The 24,844-nt window shown below is 38.6% G+C and overlaps 1 protein-coding gene across 4 annotated transcripts in view; it reads right to left on the minus strand.

The window, feature by feature from the left end:
* WWC3 (WWC family member 3) overlaps positions 1–24,844 on the minus strand; it is a 98,751-nt gene that overhangs the window by 14,560 nt on the left and 59,347 nt on the right. For 2 of the 4 annotated variants that reach the window (XM_040662492.2, XM_040662491.2), the window contains exons 8-15: positions 24,459–24,532; positions 15,528–15,770; positions 12,075–12,164; positions 10,365–10,939; positions 4,744–4,792; positions 3,867–3,941; positions 2,892–2,978; positions 281–473 (exon numbers count right to left, since the gene is read on the minus strand). In XM_040662492.2, coding sequence (XP_040518426.2) covers positions 281–473; positions 2,892–2,978; positions 3,867–3,941; positions 4,744–4,792; positions 10,365–10,939; positions 12,075–12,164; positions 15,528–15,770; positions 24,459–24,532 — 1,386 coding nt within the window. Of the gene's footprint in view, positions 1–280; positions 474–2,891; positions 2,979–3,866; positions 3,942–4,671; positions 4,793–10,364; positions 10,940–12,074; positions 12,165–15,527; positions 15,771–24,458; positions 24,533–24,844 lie in introns of all 4 variants that reach the window. The other 2 variants (XM_015273752.4, XM_040662490.2) reach the window with 1 other exon arrangement.

Here is a 24,844-nt window from a genome sequence, read left to right on the forward strand (position 1 = left end):
ATAACAGTACTTTCAACACTGCTTAAAACACTCCAATTCTAAGCCACTAGTACTAGTACTGCTAATTACTTCCAAATCTTTATGTAGGATAGAAGGTACATGCTTTGAGAAGTTCTTTTGTATTTTTTATAATACTACCATAACTATGCATGTGAACAAAGAGCCACAATTACTCCCAACCTAAAACTTCACACAATACTACGAAATAAAAAGTCTTCACACTTTGATCATAACTTTAGTTTCCCATATCACAAGACTTTTAAGAAAATGGACCACTTACCAATAATTCTTCTTGTTGCTGATGGTCAACCGAGCAGATGTACAGCTGAAGTGATTTCAGTTTCAAAACACTTGAATGCACAGGGATGCGGAAAACTTCATTAAATATTAGCGGAGTTTGGAATTCCAAAGCTCTGGAGCAGTAAGTGGTTGGTGTGCCTGACTCGAGTGGTGGCAAATAAACTCTCACATGACTAGGAAGAGCAAAATAGACAAACAGCACAGTTCAGATAAAGAAAGCTATTTTCAGGTATTTTGCATTTCTGAAAATCAAGTTACACAAAAATACCTGTGTAACTTCTCTATTAAGAACTTGCTTTGGGATCTCTGTTACATAGATTTACTTTGCATTCTTAACACAGAAAAAGGGCAAAGCTCATTTGGAAAATGTATCTTTCTCTAAAACCAACTTTCTTCTAACTTGGTGATTAAGCACAAAGTGCCACTGGAGATGCCCTGAGGTATCTAAAGCATCTACATGAGGCTAGCAAATATGACATAGGATCTGTGGGAGAGCTACAGCCTTCCTGACGAGCAGCGGCTGGAGGCCAGGTGCTATACCATGACGTTTCCAGTGGAAACATATCCATGTTTAAGCAACTGAATTGCTCCTCTATTTCTTGTCTCCATCCACTATGAATACCTTTCCCCCTTCCCCACCCAAGAAATTCAGCACACAATGGCAGCAAAGGAAACCCACATTACTACCATTTGCCACCTTAAAAAAGCCAGTTTACAGATCTGATATCACGTCATTTTAGGCTCCATAACAAAATCAAAGTCTTCAACCATTTCAATCTGACAGAAGGCAACACTCCTACTTAAAAACTGTTTGCGTTCTCCTCATTCTGACTGCCTGTTAAGCCCCTGCAATACCACATTTCATGCCATGCCTTCCCTTCTGCCAGTAAAAAGGTTCACACAACTACATTGTGAACCAGATTAGAAACCTCACCTGGGTTTACAAGCTAACCCAGAGGGAAAAAAGGGCTTGCAGATTAAAAATAAAATTCAGCCCAGAGGTTCACTCCAGTTGACTACACCACTGCATGAACTCTTAAGCCAAAAGCAGAGGGAGTGACACTGGCAGACACGTAAATGTTAGAAGACAACTGATAGAACTCACTGTGGTGGAACCGTACAGCTGGAGAGTGGGGCACCAGTTAAGCTAAACTGTCTCATGTCATAAAAAGGAAGTGATCCAATTCCTCTGCTCACCACTTGTTGCAGGTAACCTCCCATGTCTGCCCTCAAGCAAACCAGTTTCTATGGATACACAGATGCATGGAGGAGCTCATTTAAGTGGCTAAGAAGCTTCTGGTCTTGCCATGATCAACTGTTCTTTTTTTTCGCTAGTCAAATCAATAGATTTATCCTGCAGACACACAGTTTCTAGATTCTAGCCCAAGTGGCTAACAGAAGGCTGGGGAACAGAGCCACTTCTTTTAGTGTCACTTAAATGCCTGATTGCCTTGATGACAATGTCCAACAAACCCCCTGAAATCATTCATTTCCCTGGTGACTCTATTTGATTTTTTTCAGATGACATTCACTTCTTTTTCTAATCATGAGGCAACATGGTTGAGTACTACTCAGTATTCATACTTATCCCCTTCAGCATGCCCTAGCACTCATACTGAAAACAAAGAACTGCCACTAATGCACTGACCTACATGAAAACTTTCCACCAGAAGTCTGCAATGTTTGCAAGACCAAGCTTTCTGAACAAAGATCAACTCACTCAGTGAGACAGATGTCAATTTAAGAACTCCCACTTAATGACCTATTTTACAACAGAACATTATCACAACTCCATTTTCCACAGTTTTAAAACAACTTCTCCCAGAAATAAATATCAACAATTTCCATATTTCTTTAAAACATATTAAGACACATCACTAGATAGGACTGTATTTTATGGCAACATTCCTGCTATCTAAAAAATGCTTGTTAAAATAAACTGAGTGATGTTCTTTGTGATATGGAATTTGAAGCAGTAGTACATGCAGCTAGAAGTTAAAAAAAAAATTTAATTGTTTGTACTGATTCTCAGTACTGATTTGTATTAAAATTATTTTCAGAAGATGCTTCAGAGATATTCCAGGAATACTGTCATGGCTACAAAAACCCATAGAGGTCTTATATGTGATATTTTTTAAATTATTTATCTACTATTTTTTCCAGATAAAAAGCAAGGTCTCTCTATTGCTAATTATTATAGATCTTACCTTAGGAATTTAAGAAAATTACATTAAGCTTATCCCAAGATATATCACAAATAGATTGTAGATAAGTTTTATAGGAAATAAAATTTCTAGAATACTATAAATATTGTAGATATCTTTTTGTACCGAAATCATGAGGCAATAGAATGACTTGTGTTCTTGAACAATCTTTCTTGTACATAATAAACACATTAAAGCATGTGTCATTGGAAACCTGTATTTGCTACCCCACCGTTAGAACAGAGGTTCCATAAAAAGGATGCTGTGCGTCCACTAAATTATCTCTTTCCCCATGTAAATTAAGATATGCCATAATGGTTTAATTTTGCATGAAAGCAAATTGTAGCACTGAAGAAGCAATAGTCTTTTGGTAAAATGCAAACTTACATTTTGCAGTTTTCTTTAACAACAAGACTAGTAAAGTTCTTCAGCTGTAGTACGTGGACTAAGAGACATTCGCTCCCACTGTCATGCCTGAAAAACAGATTTCTTATGTTAGTCACCATCAGTACATTCCTTAAGAACTACAGATGAAACAGACTGTGAGGACTTTAAGAATACAAAAACGCCTTTTGCAGTCAAATGAATCACGTACACAAATCAGCCTGAATCAAAAGCATTTAAGGGTATCACATTCAGAATCATAAAAGCATTAACTACATTAACAAACTTATCAGAACAAAGAAAATGTAACGTTATTCAGGTGAAAAGGAACACTTCCTAGAGTGACTCTTGACAGTGAACAAGTTTTATAAAACGCTCCTTGTTTTCAATGCTTCCACCACAAGCACGTGTGTGAGTGATGTAACACTTATGTTAGACAACTCAGTCTGCATCATTTTCACAGCTTAATGAAAATGTAGAAAAAAATCTTATTTTCTGCAACAGCATGAGTTTTGAGATAGAACTATCACACCTGCTTGAAATTTGAGAATTCCAGGCCCTGGGAACCCAGGGGTAGAGAGAATTCTGGAAGACATCTCATCTTGCAATGCTATAATCTGCCCTTCCCCACACCACTTGCACAGTTAACAAAAATTTGACCTAAGTACAGCATTTCAGAGGTGCATTTAGGAGCCTTATTTGTATTTGTCTCTTCAGATGTGATTTTCCTAACGTAGTCATCTTTTATCTGGCATAAAAAATCAGATCTTATACACTGAGACGTATCCCTACATCCACGCTCACACTAATGGCCCAGACAGTGAAAATATTACTGAAGGAAGTAACTAAAGCCCCTTAATTAGCCAGCATTGAAAGGACACCAAATGAACAGTGGTTGCCCCAGCAGAAAGTGGCACGTTGACTACTGCATCCAACCACCTTGGCTTTCAGTTCAAAAACAGGAGTAACACTACTTACAGAAATCCAACATGTATTTGTGGTTCTTCATTACTGGCAATATCACCATAAACAGGCTCTTCCATATCTTCATTCCTGCACAAGCAGAAAGTACTGTAAACTACATACTGATCTATGATGTTAAAGCGCAATGAAACCAACATTTATTTCATGATTTGTGGATACATGCAACTGTTCAGTAATATAGGGAAAGACTGAGATATATTTAAGAAAAACAGAACAGAAGCAGTAATTCATATTTTGAACAAGTTTTTAGAATAATTCTTAGGGCTAGTTTTGTATTTGTTCTGTCTTCCATTACTCTTCAGAATCATCAAAACCTTATCTTCTTCCCAGTAGCTGTTTACTGTGTTATAACAATTGTATAAAATGCTTTTACCCTCCTTCAGTCACTTGATCAACCTGCACATTTAGTCTTGCAGCAATTCATATACTTCTTTCCTTCATCATAGGAAGATGCATACTTTCAATTATATCTCAGAACCTGAAGTCCTGAACTGTATTATTTTATTTTGTTATAGATGGTTGAAATAAAATCACTAGTTTATGACTAACATCCTTCAGGAAAGAAGTATTGGATGTTAAAATGTAAGAGGCAATCACGTGAAAGAGACTTAGCATCTATGAAGATGACAGTAGAATTGTATGTAAAAACCTTCGTCCACTTAACACATGCAACCTAATATTCCTACACTACCAAGAATCAGCAATTTTGAAAGCATATTCAGAAATTTACTATAAATTCTTTCAAGCTGTGTGGCAGAATAGGAATATTTCCAGCTTACTATGCATTTATACACCTGACCTTTTGCTTAAAGCTTCAAACACGCCACTGTCACTAGCCAGTGAATGATCTGAGAGACATGCTGAAACTCGCCTGGCTCTCCTCTCCGATCTTCGACCGCTGTCCCCTCGCAGAGTTACAGCTACCATGGAGAAAAAGAGGAGACAACATCAGCTCAAGGAGATCTCTTAAGGATTAAGCAAGAAGCAGCATATGAGCGGTGGCAGACAGTACAACTAGCAGCAAAACACTTGGTACAAACGCAGCTCATTGTTTTGTCATCTATCTTTAAAAACCTCCAATACAATGGACCAGAGATTTTCTGTGAAAGAATTAAGACTAATTTCTCTATGGCACAACTAAACATAAGCCAATCTCATTGTATTACAGTGTTTTTCTGGCGGAATAATCACTCCTAAAGGCATTCATTCAGTAGACATTCAGAACATGTTCATTCAGTACACATACACATGATATCCTGAACTTCCAAGATCTACCTACTGATTATTCAATAGTTTGAAAATAAACAGAGACTAACTCTTTTAAGAAGTTATCAGATAACACAAAGTGAGGTTTTGTTCTCATGAGTTTCCACGTATGAATTCTGAAAGCACATTGCTTATATCATCTCATAACAGCAACTTTTATTTACAGCCTGAGAGATGTTACCCAAAAGAACCAGCGCTTTCCATCTCATTGACAGCAGCTCTTTTTCAATTCTTGGGGAATGACTTTGTAAAGGGAAGAAAAAGTCAACCTCCCCTTCTGTTCTAAATCACCAGCACCAGATTTTGCAAATACAAGTAGAAATAGAATGTAAAAATCCTTTAAGGTATGTGTACAAGTGGTAATGCTCAAGAATTGCATAGGTAAGGTTTCAAGGTTTTCAATGAAAGACTGCAACTTGAGTTTTTCTTCTTTCATATCCTAGAATCATTACATGGACTTACAGAACTGCAGTGTCTTTTACCAACTTCTTCCGCCTTTTGCTTAGAATCAATGCTTGTCCTCAAAGCAGAAAAGCAATGGCAAAGAGATGCCACTTTAGAAGTGGGGAAAGTATCACACTTCTGTCTGTGCTCATGAAATTAAACAGGTGTCTGAGAAGTATTTTAGGTTTTAGCAGACATTATTGGAGTGATAGTAGCACAGCACACATCCCAGGAAGGCAAGCAGCAGCTGCTTGTTACCAGCTTACTACCACTGAGGATGAAACATGTCTTACTCAAAGTAAATAACAATTTAGGTACCTCTGTTAAGATATTATCTTTAGACATCACCAATAAAACGCAGCCTCCTAAACCGCAAGTTCCCTTTAGCACAGTGTCAGCAAGTAACTGGAGCTCCACTTGCAAAGCCCCACTGAACAATGGAATGGGCATTGAGCCCCCGCTCTGTGTGGGCAAGGTCTTGCATGCTGTGCCAGACCCATGCAGAAGACAGCAGTCGGGTGTTGAAGCTTGACAAAAATCCCCCAGATCAACACATCTGTGCTGCTGCTGTCAACAGAAAAGTCTGGTTTTGTCGCACTGCAGGACTGGCAGACGGGATGCACTGAGCACTGCCATCCTGCACCAATTTGAGATGCGACCTTTCTGTCAAATAACCAACAGCACAAAACCACAAGAGATGTTCGTAAATATCACAGGCTTCTGTTTGAAGCTAAGATTCCCATATGTCTGCAGAACCAGTTATCTGCGCTTTTGGATCATTGGCCTTATGGACCTCCCCTCCGAATTCAGCGAACAGTGTAGCCATCTTCAGTTATGCAGGACATCTTCCGTAACAGCTGTCACTGATAAGCAAAAGGAAAACTAGCACTTTGTAAGGGCATTTATGAGTATAGAAGGGTTTCTCAGTACTTTCATATCACCGGAAAAAGGCTGACCTTCACAAAAAAGTGCAGTTTTATACCACTGCTCATCTACATATTTTGTATTAATTTCAAAAAATTACACACTGATCACTACTTTTTCATAAGTATCTGGCTTACCCTGCTATGCGAACACTTTGCATAGATGTAGGACATGAGAGAGGAGGTTGGACCTCATGGGCTCTCTATCATGGAGGTTTTGTGTTCCTAATTTGTCTGAAGGAACAACTGTCCTCAAGCACCAACACACCATCATGAAACACTGATGCGTTACAACACCTGTAACTTAACAATGATTGCCCACAGCCTCGCAGGCCAAGGAAGCGTTCAATTATATCTGGACGATCCCACAAATCTGGTTGGGATGCGAATGTCAGAACACACACTTGACTAGAAAAATGAATCAGAAAGAAAAACTCATCAAGAAGAAAGAAACATCAGATTTTGACTTAAACAGAACAAGGTGTACCACAACTACAGATCCTTCAGGAATCTAAAGAGCTGCTTAAAAATAAAGTTTCTAAAATACATAAACACCTTTTACTGTCTTATTTCAACAAAATTAGTGAGCAAAATACATGAACTGGAATTTCCTAACAGGTGGTCAAAGCTTGACAAAGACTGGCCTGATTAAAAGAATATTCTCAGCTGTCACAAGCTCAAAACGTGAACTTGAAAGCAGATGTTGGTGTCTAATATGCACTGCTGTCTAATAGTTCATTAGCAAAAAACCATACATTTAAAGCATATTTCACAGGTACACAAAACTACAAGTACTGCATGTCAGCTCAAAATGCGCCAATAGTGTCAAACACTGTCATAAAACCTAAAACAGAGACACAAACAGACCTACCATGATGCTGTCAGGCATTACAATGATGTAATAAAGCTGAAGCTTGCAGAAAACATTGTTCAGGTATTTGACCACAGCCATGAATATATTGCTTAGTTGACATAGCCAAAATTTAAGTATGCCGTAATGATTAAACAGATACAACATTACATCAAACAGCATTATGTCAAAACCAAATGTAGCAAAATCTCCTTTTTCTTTCACATGCAACTCGTACCAAAACACTTCACACACAAAAATCACACCGGGCATTACAAGCAAGAACAGCACAATTAGTAATTTTATGTTCACTTACAGCGCATTTTTCTGTTGTGCCGCATGAGAAACAAGACAAAATGAAAAGCACACAGTGATCAACCATCTCTTAGGTCTATGATTAGGTCAGCATTTTGTAAACTGGATTACTCAGGCATTGAAGGAAATTCAACACTCAAAAAATTATTTTAGGACAGAGAAGAAGATACAGTGAAGATCTTTAAAAACCAATGTTATCTTAGCACTCTTCCTCCCACCCCCAGCTTTATAAGTACAATGTATGCGACCCCAGAAGAGATACAGAAGAATAAAACAGCAAATAAGCAAAAATCATCAAAAATACAGTTCCTGGAGAACTCCTGAGCATGCTTGAGTACTGCTTCAAAGCACAGTATACACAATGTACTGAGTGTTATCCCTCTGGACCCCTGTAATTTGGGAAATCCCCCCATATTTTGTTTGATGGAGGAATTGGTGAAAAATTTGTCTGACTTCTTAATACTTACTGGTTTTCCAGAGTTGCATTGCTGGTTTTCCAGAGCAGCATTACATTTCTAGACCATCAGGTGGCAGCAGCAAAGCATACAGCATAGTAATTTAGTAAAAACAAACACCCCTCAACATCTGGGGGCTCCCAGACTGCCCTGTATGAGGTTGATGCTCCATCAAATTCTTCCAGAAAATACTACTGAACTTAAGTGATTCTAAAATCTTCAACTGATAGATGGAGATGACTGCATTACAACAGCAAAGCTACCAACTAGGGAATGCCAAGCTCAAAGCAGTTGTGACTCCAGCCAAAAACCAGAAAGGTTAAAGTAGTTTTTCTTTCCCAGGCAATTGTTTCAAAAATCGAATACTTAAAAAAAGAAAATGTCTATCAAGACAAACTGGTTACCTTTTTATCATACTTTCAAAAAGGAACAGAAAGCACTAGGTTAAACACAGAGAAAAGTTGTAAACCCTGGACTAGGAGCTGGACCCGGACACCACAGTAGTGACAGAGGCACCACAGACATGTCCTGCCAGAGGCCGTCAGAAAGAAAAAAAGCAATATGTGTAAAAACATTACAGAAAAGAGAGAAAAGGAAAACCGAAGCAGGACTTGACCCTCATCCTACTGCTCTCTAAGGCCTCAGACCAGGCCTTCATTTCTAGGAAACACGTATGAGCTATAAATGAACTACTAACATAGCTTTGCTTACCACAGTGGGTGAAGACATGCTGTGGTCTGATCTGAGGTTTAAAGAAAGCCTCAGGAAACTTCTCCATGACACTAATTTAAGCACAGACTTACATGTTGGTCTCTAGATTTCTGTTTATTTTGGTCAGAATACTGCAATATGGGCACGAGAAATGTTTATGTCTAGTAAACAAATTCTGCAGCAGTATCTTCTGGCAGCGTGAGCTGTGTTAAGGAAAGTAAGTCTACGCTCAATACGATTTGAACAATGCAGGCTTGTTAGCACAGTAATGGCCTTTTTCTTCATAAAAAGCAGAAAGCTGAAATCTTTTCCCTTGATACTTTTGGTGTTCCCTCTCATTGTCTCCTGACAAACAAGATAATAGATTCTCTGCTTACATTTCCTAGTAGCCCTGATGCTCTAAGTCCTGAATGTAGTATTCTACACATATATTAGAAATGAGACGTGAATTATAATCTTTAAAATATTCTCTAAAAGCCCTCCTCTACTGTAATGGTCTTATTAGAAATGTAGCATGTTAACACACAAAAATATTGTAAGGAAAGAAAATTTTAACAGCAGTTCTTCAACTGATGAAAACAGGAAAAGAAATTAACTGCTTCTTTACTTTTTCAAGGTTTCTGTTTCATCTTTTGATCTCTCTAACTCAAGATTCTAATGCACTCTTATCTACAGCACCTCAAAAGCTTCCAACTCCACAAGGTGAAGAAATTCCACCAACTTCACATTCAAGCAGGAAAAGAAAACCCTAACAGTATGTGCCATGGGAACTGAGACTGCTCTGTGATCGCAGAGCACATGCTCTGAGACAACAACAAAAATCACTCAATGGGATGCTCAGCTCCTCACACATCCTAAGCAAAAAATGCTTCCCAGCTGCTGAAGTAGTGAACTCAACTCATGAGCACAGCGTATCATCCATTCAGCACCACTATGCCGCTGTGGTTCCCATCCCATTGCACAGCACATGGACATGGGAACCTGGTACTGGAGTGGGCATGAATTCAGTACAGAGCCAGCCAACCTTCAAGTGCTATCACAGCAGCAATCACCTCGTGCACCCCTCCTCACTTTTTTTTTTTGTTGTTGTTAAAAAAAAAAAGAAACAAAGCAACCACCAACTTCCTCTGGATTTGCGTTGCTGGAAATTATCAGAATAATGGCAACGTGGGCAGAAATGGGGATGTAATTAAATCATGTGTGTTTTTACTAATTCCCCATGCAAGACTAAAATACATATACCTTCATGTGCTCCACTCCAACAAAAGTCCGTATTCCTTTCCCTTCCTTCCACCCAAATTATCACAAAATTTCCTCATTCTTTCATCTCTGCCCTAAATCAAAAGGTTTGTTTGGTTTGATTTGATTTGGTTGTAAGGGAAGTCCTCTCGTTTTCTTTTTAAACACCTAACATCCATCATGCAATTTTTAACTGAGCGAAGTTAAGTAAGAGTAACAATCTCCACTGTGCCAGTATGATTAGGGTTGTGTGCCACACATGACAAAACAATCAAGCCCAGAAACTCACCTCCACTAGGTTGGACAGCAGTCAGCTGTGGGCCCATTTCTCGCACCCCTTCACTGTCGACAGGGTAAGAGGACATCTGAGATGAACTTGTTCCTTGTGCATCATCATCACCCAATGCTGTGGTCTGAGCTCTGAGCATTTCCAGAGCTCCCACGCCTGCCATCTCCTCAAAGCCTTCAGACATCTGAGCCAAGGGAGAATCTCGAGATGCGGAGAGAAACGGGGTGTCCAGAGGTGAGCTTGGAGGGGACAATGATGACAAGGAGGACCGTGATGACAGGGATGCCAGGGACTGAGGGGTATCCAGAGACCTTCGTTGCTTATTGAAATTTGAATGTCCAATGGGATCAGCGTACGGCACGTCCTTCGTCAGAGACTCAAAGGGAATGATGTCAAAGCGCAAATGCTGCCCGTAGTCTGTAATGCTGTCTGACTTGTCATACTGCGGGAGGCCGTAGATGTCCGTAAAGCTGACTGAGCTGAGGGAGCCTCTGCTGGAGGCCAGGGAACCTCGGCTGGAGGCCAGGGAACCCCTGCTGCTGCCGGATGACATTGTGAGGGTGCTAGCTGACAGACTAAGTCAGGCAAAGGAAAAGGAAACAGAGAAACACCTTTCAGATATAATCAGAAGCACTAGCACAGACATAAAAACATCAGCCCATCTAGTGTAAACAATTCTATATACATTCAGCACATGGCACAGGGAGATGATCTTGCTGCTTAGGGTCTAGCTTGTGTTTCTTGTCCTGGTCTCAAGCACAGACATGACTGCAAAAGCACAAGTGACAGTCAAATCAGAATTAAGTGCAAACCAGGACAGAGTACAACAGGACAGGTCTACTCCTTCCTCTGAATTGTAAGCAGCCCTAATTTGGCAAAGAACAGGAAATAGGAAGGCTTGGATAAATGGACTCAGCATAAAGCCAGGAATGGTAGATTACTTTGATCCAGCCTGAATTGGTGTTAATAATGAATCATAAACGTATCAGGGAGAAGAAGCGAGAATGGATTTGGAAAGGCCTAACAAACTGCTGCATAAGCCTCACCCTCACAGGTTTTTCCAGTGCAAAATGAGAACAACTTTAGTATGAATCCTATTTCAGTTCCTTCTATCGCTCCCAGATGGCTATGGAGAGAATAGCGTACGTGACGGACAGAGATGAAGTAAGACACAACAGGAACTGAGCTTTTGATGTTGGCATGGTGTTGAGCTGAGGAATCCCTGAGAGCTGCACCAAAGAAGGCAGCTGTGAGCGTGAATATGCAAAACATTCTGGGCTTCTGTGTGGGTCTTAGCACGTTCTCATATTTAAATGGCAGAATTCTGTCATCTTACCAGGGATCAAAATCACCTCCTTTAGAGAAGGCATCAGGATATTAAACTTCACAGAATTTAGAAGAATGTTGTTTTCACATAAAGTAAATCTGACAATTTTACTATGGGCTTTGAATATTCTTCTTTGTAAAAGAACAGAAGTGAGCATACAGAATTCCCAGATATACGTAATAATCTATCCCAAACAGCCATCACTAATGCTATTTACAAAACTCCATTGAAATCACCACGTTCCACAGATCAATCTGAATAAATTTAATAAAAATTTAATTTACCCAACACACACACAAAAGTTTTAGAAGGTAAACTTCCATTACCAGCATTATTCTCTGCTGCGGTTAAACTTCAAAACCTACTCTTTCTGCACAACTCACCTTTTCAACTGGGAGTGTAAATACGAGGTTAAACGTGTAGCTTCCTCCAGTTGCATAAGCAAACAATTTCTCTTTTCCTGTAACAGTATCCTGTAATTAAACAGATACATATTATCATTTTTCTTTATTACAGTAGTACTCAAGAAGTAGCAGGAGCTTTCCAAGTACAGAAAAATGCCATTGCATTGCAGTTTATAATATAAAAAGAAGCTTTCTTGTTTAATTAACAGAGTAAATCTATGCTGTGCATAAGCAGCAAAGGAAACTCCACCATGAACATGGGAACCAAGACTAGCAAATTCCCAGAGGAGAAAAGCTAGCTGAGGCACGGTATAAGCATCATGATGTCAAAAACACACTACAGAAATTGTCAAAGTCATAAAAAGTTCTAGGTAAAACCATTAGACTCTACAAGATTTTTTTTTCCCTTGCATCAACATAATTGTGCCAGTAAAATACATAAAACTATTATGACTTGTTGCCCTGGCAGGAAAAAAATATTCCAATTAGTTCAGTTATCCAAGCAAATTAATGTTACATTTCAAAGGTACAAAGAAAAGCTTTGCAGAATTTTTATTAAGTAGTTACCATAAAAACACAACTTCAAGTTGTAATTCTACTTGTTTCAAGCAAGTTTATATATTTAAGCAGACAATATAGCATTTTGAATACTAAGCAATGGCAAAACCCTCTTACTGTGACTTATTTTTTGCACATTCTAATCACAAGCAGCTGAATTACTAAGTACCACTGCCACAACACAAGTAGAATATACCTGTAATGCTGTCAGCCTCACATGCCTAGAAGATCTCTTAAATGCTCTACCGAAACGACTGTTTACGAGGATGGATAGTGACAGGACAAGGAGGAATGATGTTAAACTAAGACAAAGGATATTTAGGTTAGATATTAGGAGGAAAGATTTCACCCAGAGGGTGGTGACGAACTGGAACAGGTTGCCCAAGGAGGCTGTGGATGCCCCATCCCTGGAGGCATTCGAGGCCAGGCTGGATGTGGCTCTGGGCAGCCTGGTCTGGTGGTTGGTGACCCTGCACATAGCAGGGGGTTGAAACTAGGTGATCATTGTGGTCCTTTTCAACCCAGGCCATTCTGTGATTCTACAAAAGTACGTTTATTCTTTTCCTGAATGGACAATTACAGGTATTCCTGGTGCTTTATTCTTCCAAACCCAGTCACTAAATTTCAAAACAGAATCAGCATAATAACCTACTTCATGTCACACTCTGGAGCAGGAAAGTTAATGCTCCAGACCTATGTTCATAAGTTGACTGGAAACTGAGATTCTGACAGTCTGGAGACAGAATACCAAACGTATTTAAGATTCACGTGTCAGACCTTACCAACTGCAGACAGCTGCTAGAACTCAACATGCTAAGGGGCAGGATACAAAAATATAATTAAAAAGGGAACCCTTTTGGATGAAACAAAACGGCAACATTTATTTCAGTGAAATGTGGATGGTAAAGGTACGAAAAAAATATATTTGCAAAGAGTAAAAAGAGAAATCTCTCAATTTTGTTGGCCTGCAACTGCATTAATTCAGTATGTTGGCATGGAGTCTGCAGCGCCACGCTCCAGCAAACCTTGCCCACCTTCTGGGAGATTCCCTTCATCGCAACCACACAGCAGAAGCTCCACACCAAAGAATGTGCAATATCAAAGCTTTTCTCCTGTTTCTGTGCATCACAGATTGGGTTAACCAAGTGGTGCAAGGAACGCTGCAGCTCTGCTATATCACTCAGGTGATCACTGCATGCAGGGACCCCTCTGTCATAGAGATTTTGAGTTAGTTCTGATTCATAACGCAGTACATTTAGAACTCCACAACAGCACAAAACTGGTAATAATTTAAACAGGAAATTTCTTTCTATTTTGTGACTAGAAGGAAGTCGAAATAGAAAAGCAGAACTGGGAATAGTTTGGGTTATTCTTGAGCCTAAACTAAACAAATAAATAAATTAGGGTTACTAATAGTTAAGATTTTCTTCAATTCGTTATGCAAAAAAAGAGTGGCCTTAAATATTATTCTAACTTCTCCTTTTTGCTAGCATTTGAAATATCAAATATCACACTGGAATGCTGGTTTCCACTGCATGAACTACATGGAAAAATGGCTTGGCCTTCTTGCCAACACAGTATGCAGTACCTAACGTGAGAGCCCAAGAACAACAAATAAAACTTACTACATCACAGTGTAAAGTGAACTCCCTTCTCTGTCAGTTCACGCTGGAAAGTCTGTTTGACAATACTGCAAAAATTGCAAAATACACAACACCAAACTGCAGGGTGGCTCTTAATTTTCTGCTTCTATTGCCTGAATTTACCATCTAATGTAAGTCTGCCCAAAGGAACCGAAGTTCCCGGAGTCTGTACGTGGAAGGCACTTCCAAATCTGTTTAACAGTTTCTTAATTGCATAAATATTAGCCTTCAAATGGATCACATTAAATCTGTTTCACATAATTTTCCCTCATATTAAACCTGGCTTTTTACCATTTATTCATGTCTCAGTTTGTTTCAGAAAGAAAAAGAACGGCAAGAAAAATTAAAAATCTTTCATGTCTCAAACAGGACAAAAGTATTGTTCTGTTATAAATACATAGATTAAATTCAACAGACTTCTTCTCTGTAAGTTTTTAAGTTGGCATTGCTGGCATTTATATATCATGTATGTATCTGTTATTTAAGAGAAAGCAAGTCTGGGCAATAAGAACAAGTACTTTCATGCTTTTCCCTGGAAGCAGTCTATGGTAAAAAGAACGCATAAAGATTTTTGTCCATTTCTTTGGCTACAGGAAAAAAAAGTCTAATTTGGAAATAAACAGTGCTTCTGCTGCATGGTTTTTTTCATTGGTTTGTTCTCACACATAACTTTACATTTAATTACATTTCCAAGAATGACTCGGTTTACTGTACTGTCAGAGTTCAGATGTGCTCATGCTGCAAACACTACAAATTAAAACAAAAAATTTGATGAAACAGGTGAAAAAAAAACCCTTTAACTTTCCCAATCTGAAACAGAAAGCAAATATGGGGAAGGATCTTTGTTCTGATGAATGTGAAGATGACCATTACTCCACTGTAAAACAATACAAAAATCTTTCACTGTCCAGGTGCTATCATTTGTCTTTCCTATCTGGCAACATCACTCAGACGACTTTGAAGTATTTGATGCAACCATTCTGACCTCTTCTTTCCATTCCCACAGTTCAGATGAATGAAAGAAAAGCTAGCCAGTCAATATCACTAACAGTCCTCCACAGAACTTCAAGACAGGCAGAATTAAATAATGGCAGAGTCAGGAGCAAACGTTTCCTTCACTGAAACAAATCACTCCGCTAACTTTTTTTGTTTCTTTCTTAAACACATGAAATTCTCTGCTCTTCATTTTGAAACTACCCAGTGGTTAAGAAAATGATTTCAGTTCACAAACCTTTCAGTGGCCCCATGAGCAGAGGTTGCTCGAGCCCGCTGAATTTCATCCTCCAGACGTCTTTTTTCTTCCTCCAAACGTGCAATGTCTTCTGGGGATCGTCTCTGCTGACTGATGAGCTGCAGCTCCTGAAGAAGAGCCTCCTTCTCCTTGATGAGCTGAAGACGGTCCCTGTCCGCTTCAGCCATTCCTGGCCAAGATTCATTGTCTAGCAAGGCCAGCTGCTGTTGTATATTTGAAACTCTTCAAAAGATAATAAATATATTTCAAAACACAGAACAGACAAAGATGAAGACAAGTAAAAGGAAAAACATCAGAAGGTGAAGCCTGTCAGTTTCAGTGACTTTCATCTAAACTCTGAAACAAACAAACTTAGCAGCCTTCAGGAGGCTTATTTGTTTCTAGGCTTGGGATATTTCTTGGTTTGTTTGTTTTAAATGTAGAGAATGGCAAGTATTCATGAATGTGTAGCTGTATGAGAACTACAACACATTTATCGCGTGGTCAGTATCTGTCTTCACAGATTGCTCATTTTATAGAAAAATCAATTGATATTTTAGAGCTCTTGAAGTATGTCTGTACAAGCTGATGAATCTGAATACCTTTCTGCTACTCATTCTTCCATTATCAGATCTTAACCTGGGATTTGAAAAATGCAGCAAAGGAAGTGTTTGCCTTTGAGAAGTTCTGTATTGTCACATCCCACCTCAACAGAGGAACATGTCCTGACTGACAACAAAGTTTTAAGAGCATATTAGTTATCAGAAAAACAAAAACATAGGTCTAGAAGAAAAGATTTACTGGTTGCAAACTACAGATGGCTTCAGATGGATCCATCATCAAATCAAACAGTTAGATATGCTAACTTCAACGTTCTTTTTAGTAGTAGACTTCATAGCCAAAAGGAGTTTTGTTGTTGTTTTTATCTCCATACACTGAACCATTACATTCTTGCAATTATTGTTGTTTTCTGATTCCACAGTCGACACTGTGAGAAACTGATCTGCTAAAAAGAAATTCTGAACTCTAATAAGCACCACACCAACCCCTAAAGCTAAAAATTTCACAACTGTTTCTTTTGGCAAAATCAAAAGGTATATAAGCATAACAGGGAGAACACTCTGTTACTGTTTGTTTTTTATGCTTGTCTTACAGTGATCAATTTAAGGCACTTCAGAAGCTTACTGTTCAAATGAAAAGTAAATAAGAAAATCCGGCTTTCTGATTTTTGAACACTTGTAAGAAACTAAGCTGTACCAACGTTATGCATTTGTACACCTCAGTTTCATCTTCACTTTGAAATGGCAGCATTCAAAGCTAAGGGCGCAAGAAAAGACTACTGCCCTTAAAGGAAAAAGCATATGGTAATAAAAGAAATGAATTAACAAAGTAAAGTTAAAAGCACACAACAAGCAAGCAGAGAATCCACAACATGAGAATGTCTGCCCAAGAATAAATGAAAAGGCACACAACGAAGGTAGATTTTTCCTATCTAAACCCTAATCTACAGCAGTATTTATTTCAGACTGTCAACTGGAAAGTATTTGGCCATCTCATAATCACAGCAAGGGAAATAAAGTACTAATGTAAGTCAATGACTGCATTAGTTAGTTTACATGTTCATATATAAACACGATTTTTTACTGTTAATTTTGACAAATACCATTCTTCCCCTTTATTTTTCATTTACAGCAAGTAAAGAACTTGGGTACTGTGTTACATTTTAGTCTTTAATATTACTTGATAAAGTCCTTCAATACCTTTTCAATTTCCTTACATCAATACCCAACTTCCTGCAAACAGCCAGTGAAAGCACCATTGTGAATCAATACATGAAGTTTAAATATTTCATTCCTCAGCTATTGTGCATGAATTCCAGAAGCAGTTTCCTGATGAACACCTCATCCCCTCATTGGGATGTCAGGGCCACTCACCCTCCCTCTTCTCCCTCACCCACTCTGCTAAGTGGTTAAAGATTCAGGAAACACTCCTGAACATGTATACAGCTTGATTTTCAAGTGTTCAGTGCCAAATGAAACAAACAGGAACTCAAGGTCTGCTCGAGAGAATTGTAAAACTCAAGAACATTTGGATGGCCATAGCTTAGTTCGGGAGGGTGAATCAGCCGAGCTTTGGCAATACATTAGAATGACCACGTTCACAAACTCTTACATGGCTTGTGAATGAAAGACGAGATGTGTTTGGTGAAGACTCTGGGTTCAGTTTGATGAAACAGCTGAAGGAGTGACCCACTCACAGTTGTCTTGCTAGGTATCTTTTTAATGCAGACTGAGCTGGTTACGGTACGGGCCACTGAAGTAAATAAATGCTAACACAGGCAGCAAAGAAGAGAGAAATGCCAGCAGGCAAGACGGGAAAGTGGCAGAAGGAAGGAAGTGATCTCTCCTTTCAGTGCCATTTCACCATCAAATCAGCTTGGCTGATCAGGACAACACTCTAAATACAGGAGGTTTTAATTTAGACTCTTGTGTTTGCTAATAACACGTTACTCCCCTTGTGTATGTCATTCCAGATTAAAGTTTGCTTTTTTCCCTGAATTTCTGTTAGAAGATGCTTTGAAAGCAGGAAGTTGTGGTACAATAACTTAATTGTACCGTTATTAAAGGAAAAAGTACCGTTGTGAACTAGGCTTGTGACACTGAAAAGTTCCAAAATCTAATTAGGTACTTCATTTGATTCCCTTGACGCTCTCAGCATTTCTGCTAGCAGTTCCTGTCTCCATTTCTTCCCTTAAAGCAAAGAAAAAGCACTTGCATAACACTACATAATGCAGAAATCTGTTGGGAGGACTTCAGCAATAGTAAGGCAGTTTTCTGCAACCTGTATTTCCTGCAATTCCTGCAAGCACACCAAACTTTTCTGGGGATCTCTGTTGCTTGTCTTTCACTAAGGCCACCTCTACGTAGCATAATGCACCAAAAAAGCTACCAGTGAGAAAACTTGTTAAAGTTTATCTCCTTGGCTAGAAAACATCCCTAGGGCTTTTACAGCCTCCCTCACCCAAACCTAAGAAACGTATCTGAGGATAGGAGACACGTTGAATTCACCCAAAAGCTTACTAAGAAAAATCCTTCCAAGCATGTTTCATACTTGCAGTTTCTTGCAACACAAGCTTTTATTTCCAAACATAATAAAAGCACAAATAAGCACTCTTACTGTGCTTGTCCATGCCAGATTTAATGCCTATACTACACCAGACGTCTCTTACAAGAAGTGGCTATTTTGCCTTGTTTCAGTGTATATATTTCTTCTACCTTAAACACTGACTTAAACCAATGACTTGACAGGGATAGCAATTTAATTTCTTCTAAACACATTTTTGCTTCTTACTGTGTATTTTTAAGATACTACTCCTTAAGTCTAGTCGCTATGAGAGTCCTTTTATCTTGGCCTAATACCAGATATACCAAGGTCCCTACTGATGTAGCAATTTAACATATTCCTGGAAAAAAACCAGTTAATTTTGAACCATCAACATTCCAGGCATTTTGCCCATTCCCATCCTTGCATAACAAGCACTGAGGAGCTTGCATTCCACGCTCAAGTAGGTGGTATCAAATGACTGGTTTCCTAGGTAGGCAAGACTGACTTGCTGTTTATTTCAATATTAAAAAATTTCTAATAGAAATGAATATAACGGCTCCTATTAAGCAGAGAAGCAGGAAAGCACAGGTGAGATAACAAAGGTTTAACCTTAGTGATATGAAGTAAACACAGATTTGAAATGGCAAAACTTGCCCTGAAACGGTCACAGTGAAATAGCTGGCTTGATGCATACATAGTCCACAATAACACAGGCATGGCACAAGGGTGGAAAACAGGACAAACATTAATTATCCAGCATGATCCAAACTACACCATGGGGTGGAAGAAGTATAGATTTTCAGAATAAAATCTGCGTGTCTCAATCATTACACTTCTACATAGACTCCTCTAGACAAACCAGAGCAACAGCTCACCTACTGTAGGGAACCTGCTTTAGCAGGGGGTTGGACTTGATGATCTCTAGAAGTCCCTTCCAACTCCTACGATTCTGTGATTTTGTCATTGGAAATAACTGAGGAAAGCTAAATGATTTTGCTAGCATTCAGAACCCCTACATCCAGACTTCTATCTGAACCCTGCATGAAGGAACGATCTCTGATGAGCTCAAGAACTTCTATTTTAGAAGATTTTATTTATTAAAGTATAGTCTGAGTTGTACTCCAAGTGATCTTTAAGTAAAAATCACTTTTTATGAGATGAAACAACCTGAACTGCAGACATTACAATTAAGCCCATTACTTATTATGAACAAAGTAGGTGTCTTAGGGTGACAAATTCTCTGAAGGAATATCAACATCCTAATTCATATTCACTGAAGGGACAAAATAATACCCCACACTAAGTATTTCCTAACCTACAAGTGCTGATCATCCTGGCTTAAACAAGTTCTCTGAAGTTACTTTGACTGAATTTTCCAAGAAAAAAAAGCAAAAGAAGAAAAAAAGAAAAACACTTCTTGACTTTTGGGTGACACATCAGGCTACTCTACAGCTGAAGCCTTTGTTACCTGTGGGATGGGAATATTGTTAATAATAAATAAAAACAAAACCCATAGTTATGATTTGGAGGAAAAGAGTAACCGATAGCACAAATATGCAAAAATAAATCAGCCCAGCTTACTCTTTTCTTTAGGCAGAACCAGGTCCTGAGACACCAGGAGGCTTATGGTCAGATCCTAACCCAATCCTCTGCCACTTCAGCTAGCAGGCAGCTTCTACCACATACAACACCAAGGTTATGGGACAGAAGACACATAATGAATAGTGTAAGAACCAGGTAATTTCTGGTATTTACAGGCCCTCGGGAGAGTGAATTACAAATTATATTCAAAAAGGGGATGGCTAGGGAAAGAGGAAGAGAGAAATGGAAAGAACAAGAAGTTGGGGAACGCAGCCAAAAGCTCATAAAATTTCTCCACTGTGTCTACTTTGGCTGTTCCTGCAAGTATGTGCCACTGTGGCTTTGGCGGACAACACGAGTACACTCTGTAGAATATCCAGCCTTTCTGGCAGCCTGTTTCAACAACAAGGAGGTCTTAAATTGGCTTAAGATAGTCATGAAACCTTTAGAGTACATTGACATTTTGCAGATAAAATAAGTTATTTGCATTGAAAATAAAGCCTGCTAAAACCAATGGAGTAGAGGAATCAGGATTTCCTTAACTCACATTTAAATTGGTACAATGAAAACTTTAAAGATATAGAGGGAACAGAGCCGTGCTATTGAACTAACCCGAAGAGAAAGACAGCTGTATGTTCAGAAGTTGATATTGAGAGATTTAAATTTAGCTAACATTCCTAAACCAGATATTTATGGGATATCAGACAAATTACTTCATCCCTAAATCAGATTTTCAGATTAGTTTAGCAGAGTAAAACATACAAATCCATTGAATTTCACTAAAAATTAAGCAAATAAACTTGCTTATACTTGCAACTTGCCTTCACAGGATGAATTTTAACAGAAAAATACATGATTATTTTGTTCTGCTTTTTCAAGCCTCCATATGCTCTGAACAATTGAATTGGAAAATAACATCTCTAAATTCAAAATGCAGGTGACTGTAAAGAAATTACGCTTTCTGCACCCAAGTTAGACAGACTGGTTGAAGACGCCTGGATGTTTTTGTTCACTTAAGCCAGCTGCCATCAGACTGGATTTAAAAACATAAATAAAAATCAATTGATGCCGGCGCTTGTTATTGGAGAGATCATTCTTCATCTAGTGATTAATTCACTTCCCAGGGATTGAGGTGCTGTAGCAGTGACATTTCATCATCACTCGCCAATATACTTTGTGCAGTCATTACTCTAGACTGTACAACTTTGAGTTATCAAAGAAAAACAATTTGCTTTTGATTTCTCTTTCTATGAAACAGTCTATTCAGAAAAATGCTTGAGGGGGACACTTTCCAGCATGCAAACGCTTTTCACGCGAGGTGGTCTCACTGAAATAGCAACTGAAACTGAAAACAGTATTTATCCAGGCAGCTTGGGGCTGTCTGCTCAAAAATGCCGTCCTCCCTCCCTCCTGCTTCTCTGGAGGGCCACACCGACAGATCTGAGAGAAACATTTTCACGGAAATAAGGTACAGTTTATTTAACAGTGACGGAGGGAAGAGAATGGTAAAGAGCAGGAGCGTCTCTGTTCAGCATGACTGCTGAAATAAAAAGTGGAGTTTCCACGTCTCCTCTCAGAGACTGGAGCAGACACAGGATACAGGATGATTTCTCCAGCTTTTTGAAGATGTCGGAACCCACAGCTCACAGCATCTGAAGATACTCATGGGAAACATTAAATTGCAAATTATCTGACTTCCTTCCAGTGGGAAGCTGAAGGGAAGGAAAAAAAAGAAGCTCTGCAAATGTCTTAATTTATGCAAAGACCAAACCACTCAGTGCTGTTTGAGAGGTTTTTAAAGGAGGAATAAAAATCAGGGTACATTTTACGAAGGAGGAAAGATATCTGGGGAATATAAGCCAACTTCCCCACTATCACGAGGCTCATCTCCCCAGTTTCTCAAGGTGGGTCAGTCAGAAGTCCCAGCACTGCATTTTCTCACTAAAATACTATACACGGAGAATGTACTTTTATTTTTAAAAACTTCTGCACTACACACGGCAAGTATTCTGCTGGCATCTAAAGCTGTACTATCATCTGTGGCAAAAATGCAGCACGCTGCCCTTCAGTTAGTGGGTGTTTTTTCCCCTTGCTTTCTTTTAAGGGAAGAGGGACACTTTTTCTCTTCCAGTGTACTTTTAAAACCCTACCTTGAAACTTGGATACACAGGCAGTCTGCCTGCTGAACTTGTTTGCTATACATTTCTACACCCTGTTTGGCAAGCAAGCAGTCATAATATACTGTTTTACAGTTGTGATGTACTGTAGCATTTTAATTTTCTACTTTGCAGATTTTAATCCATGGCAGCACATTCCGTCACCCACACTGCGCAGTAACAGTAGATATTTCAGCAGCCAAGGCAGAATGAGCACAAAGATATTTAGTAGAGACAAAAGCCCTACAGAAATGCCAGCAAGCTAAGGGGAAGGAATGCATGATAAATGAAGAATGCAACCACAGAGATAACTGGTAGGGGCAATGAGCTTTGTGCAGTTCCACTCAAAAGCTGAAAGCTGATTATTTCTGTACAACATACTGGGCAAAATAAGGCTACTATTTTAAAGGAACTAACATGCTTTTGCTAAATAACAGAGCATTGTTGGAGCTGCTATTCCGGGACAGCAAAACTACCCTTACTGCAATCACTATTCTCTGTTTGAAAGGTTAGTTATCCAGTGTTTCTACATTCAATTAATGTCAGAACCCAGATCAGTTCTCATGTTCAGAAATACTGCATTCCATGTATAAGCAAATATTCAGCATTTCCACCTGGGAAAACTTCATTAAAAACTTTTAATACAATCTTTAGGGCACCAGTAGTTCTCCTAAATTGAACAGTGCAAAACTAAATCCTACTCTTTTTCCTTCAACAACTGTCACGTACTCCTAAATTACCACTGGGCTGTGATGTGCTTAAGGGTTAACCTCTGACCAAACAGTACACATACGGCTTTTTGTTTTGCCTTTTTTCTCCCCAGCTAATTAATTCTTGATAGGTAATAGTCGCTGGTACCCACATAATGCATTTTACAATGCAGACTTTTATTCCAGTTACAAATGCTGAAGAAATTTAGCTGTGTATTTCTAATGCGCTTGCATCAATTTATTTTTCTATGCCTGTATTGCGTCCAAATGTGGGCAAACTTTCCAAGAAAAAAAAATGGCGAATTGCCTATAAGGCTTCCAATCTGTGCCAAGACATATGACAACATGAGAGTTTTCCTCAAAAAAAGCCATCACCGCATGAAAAACAGGCAAGAGTACTGGACTTTGTTTTCACCCCTTGTTCTTAGAGACGGAAAAACAGACAGAATTGAAAAGGAAAAAAAAAACAAACAAACAAACTTGAAAAACAAATTAAATAAAATAAGGTTCTCACAATTGACTGTAGCTGGATCTGTTTAAGTGGCAGTCAATTTCAATTAGAGAACATTCTACCAGAGCAAATTAACGTAATCATAAATGCATAACGTTACCATGTTCAAGCTATCATCTGCACCTACACCACTGTCCCGAACATCTGACAAACAGTTTGAAAGCAGCAAGATTACACGAGGGCTTATCAAACTACACCAGTATGTAATACTTTTAAAATAATTCTAAATCAGATTACTTTCACAAAGCCATGAAAATAATCTGCAAGACTTCACAAAAGAGATAAGTAATTATAATAACTAAGTAGGTTGAAAGACTTAGTAAAGAATTAATTAATTTCAAGTTCAGTTAAAAACATCTTTGTCGTACGTTTTTCATCCTCCAAATTTATATGTATGTGTTCTTTTATTCAGCTATGAATGCCTATTTATCTCAAGAATTTTTTCATTCTGTCTTCACGCTGAATGTACTCCTTCATCATACAGCATTTGGATCACAGGTATGTAAAGTTCTGAACTGACAGAGACAGCCACATATAACCCCGGGTGTGTATTAACGAGTGTTTATACTGAGGCTTGAGAAGAATAAAGAAAAAATAAACAGCTCAATTAAGCTACTGCAGCTTTCTGTTTGTACAAGTGTAGAATAGCACTGACATCCAGCTTTATCTATGCAAACAAATATAATAATCTTATGATAAAGTCTTACGTTTACCTAAGCTTTTATTACCTCCAAACTATCAAAAGTAAGCACAGTAAGTATATTAATCTTCCTCAAGACATTTCAGTTAGGAGACTGGCTCCACTTCTACTTTGAAAACACTGACAACGTGAGTAAAAATAAAAAATATCAAATTTGTCTTTAATTACCTTTTCTTGGCCTCTTCATACTGCCAGTTGAGTCTTACTTTGTCTACAAGTCTTGTTTTATCATCGAACCCAAACTGTTGCAGAGTTGAAGAGTAAGGGTGGGAGGAAAATAGGAGATGTGAGATTTTAAACACACTCTCAAAATAAAGGGTTAAATTAGTCTCTCCTATTGGCCTAACTAAAAATTGTCAATGTTTTGAATAACAACAACCAAAATCAATGTTATGCTTTAGTCATACAACTCTGGTTTGTAGCTAAACATATAAAAGATAAGTGAGCCCTTTCAACAAATTACGGTACAGGAAATGAAGGGTCTGCAAACGGTATCACTTACAAAACATCAAAGCTTTTCAACTTTATGCAAGCCTAAAATATAACGAGTATGT

The sequence above is a fragment of the Gallus gallus genome, chromosome 1 (genome assembly GCF_016699485.2).
Source record: "Gallus gallus isolate bGalGal1 chromosome 1, bGalGal1.mat.broiler.GRCg7b, whole genome shotgun sequence".
NCBI classification, from domain to species: domain Eukaryota; kingdom Metazoa; phylum Chordata; class Aves; order Galliformes; family Phasianidae; genus Gallus; species Gallus gallus.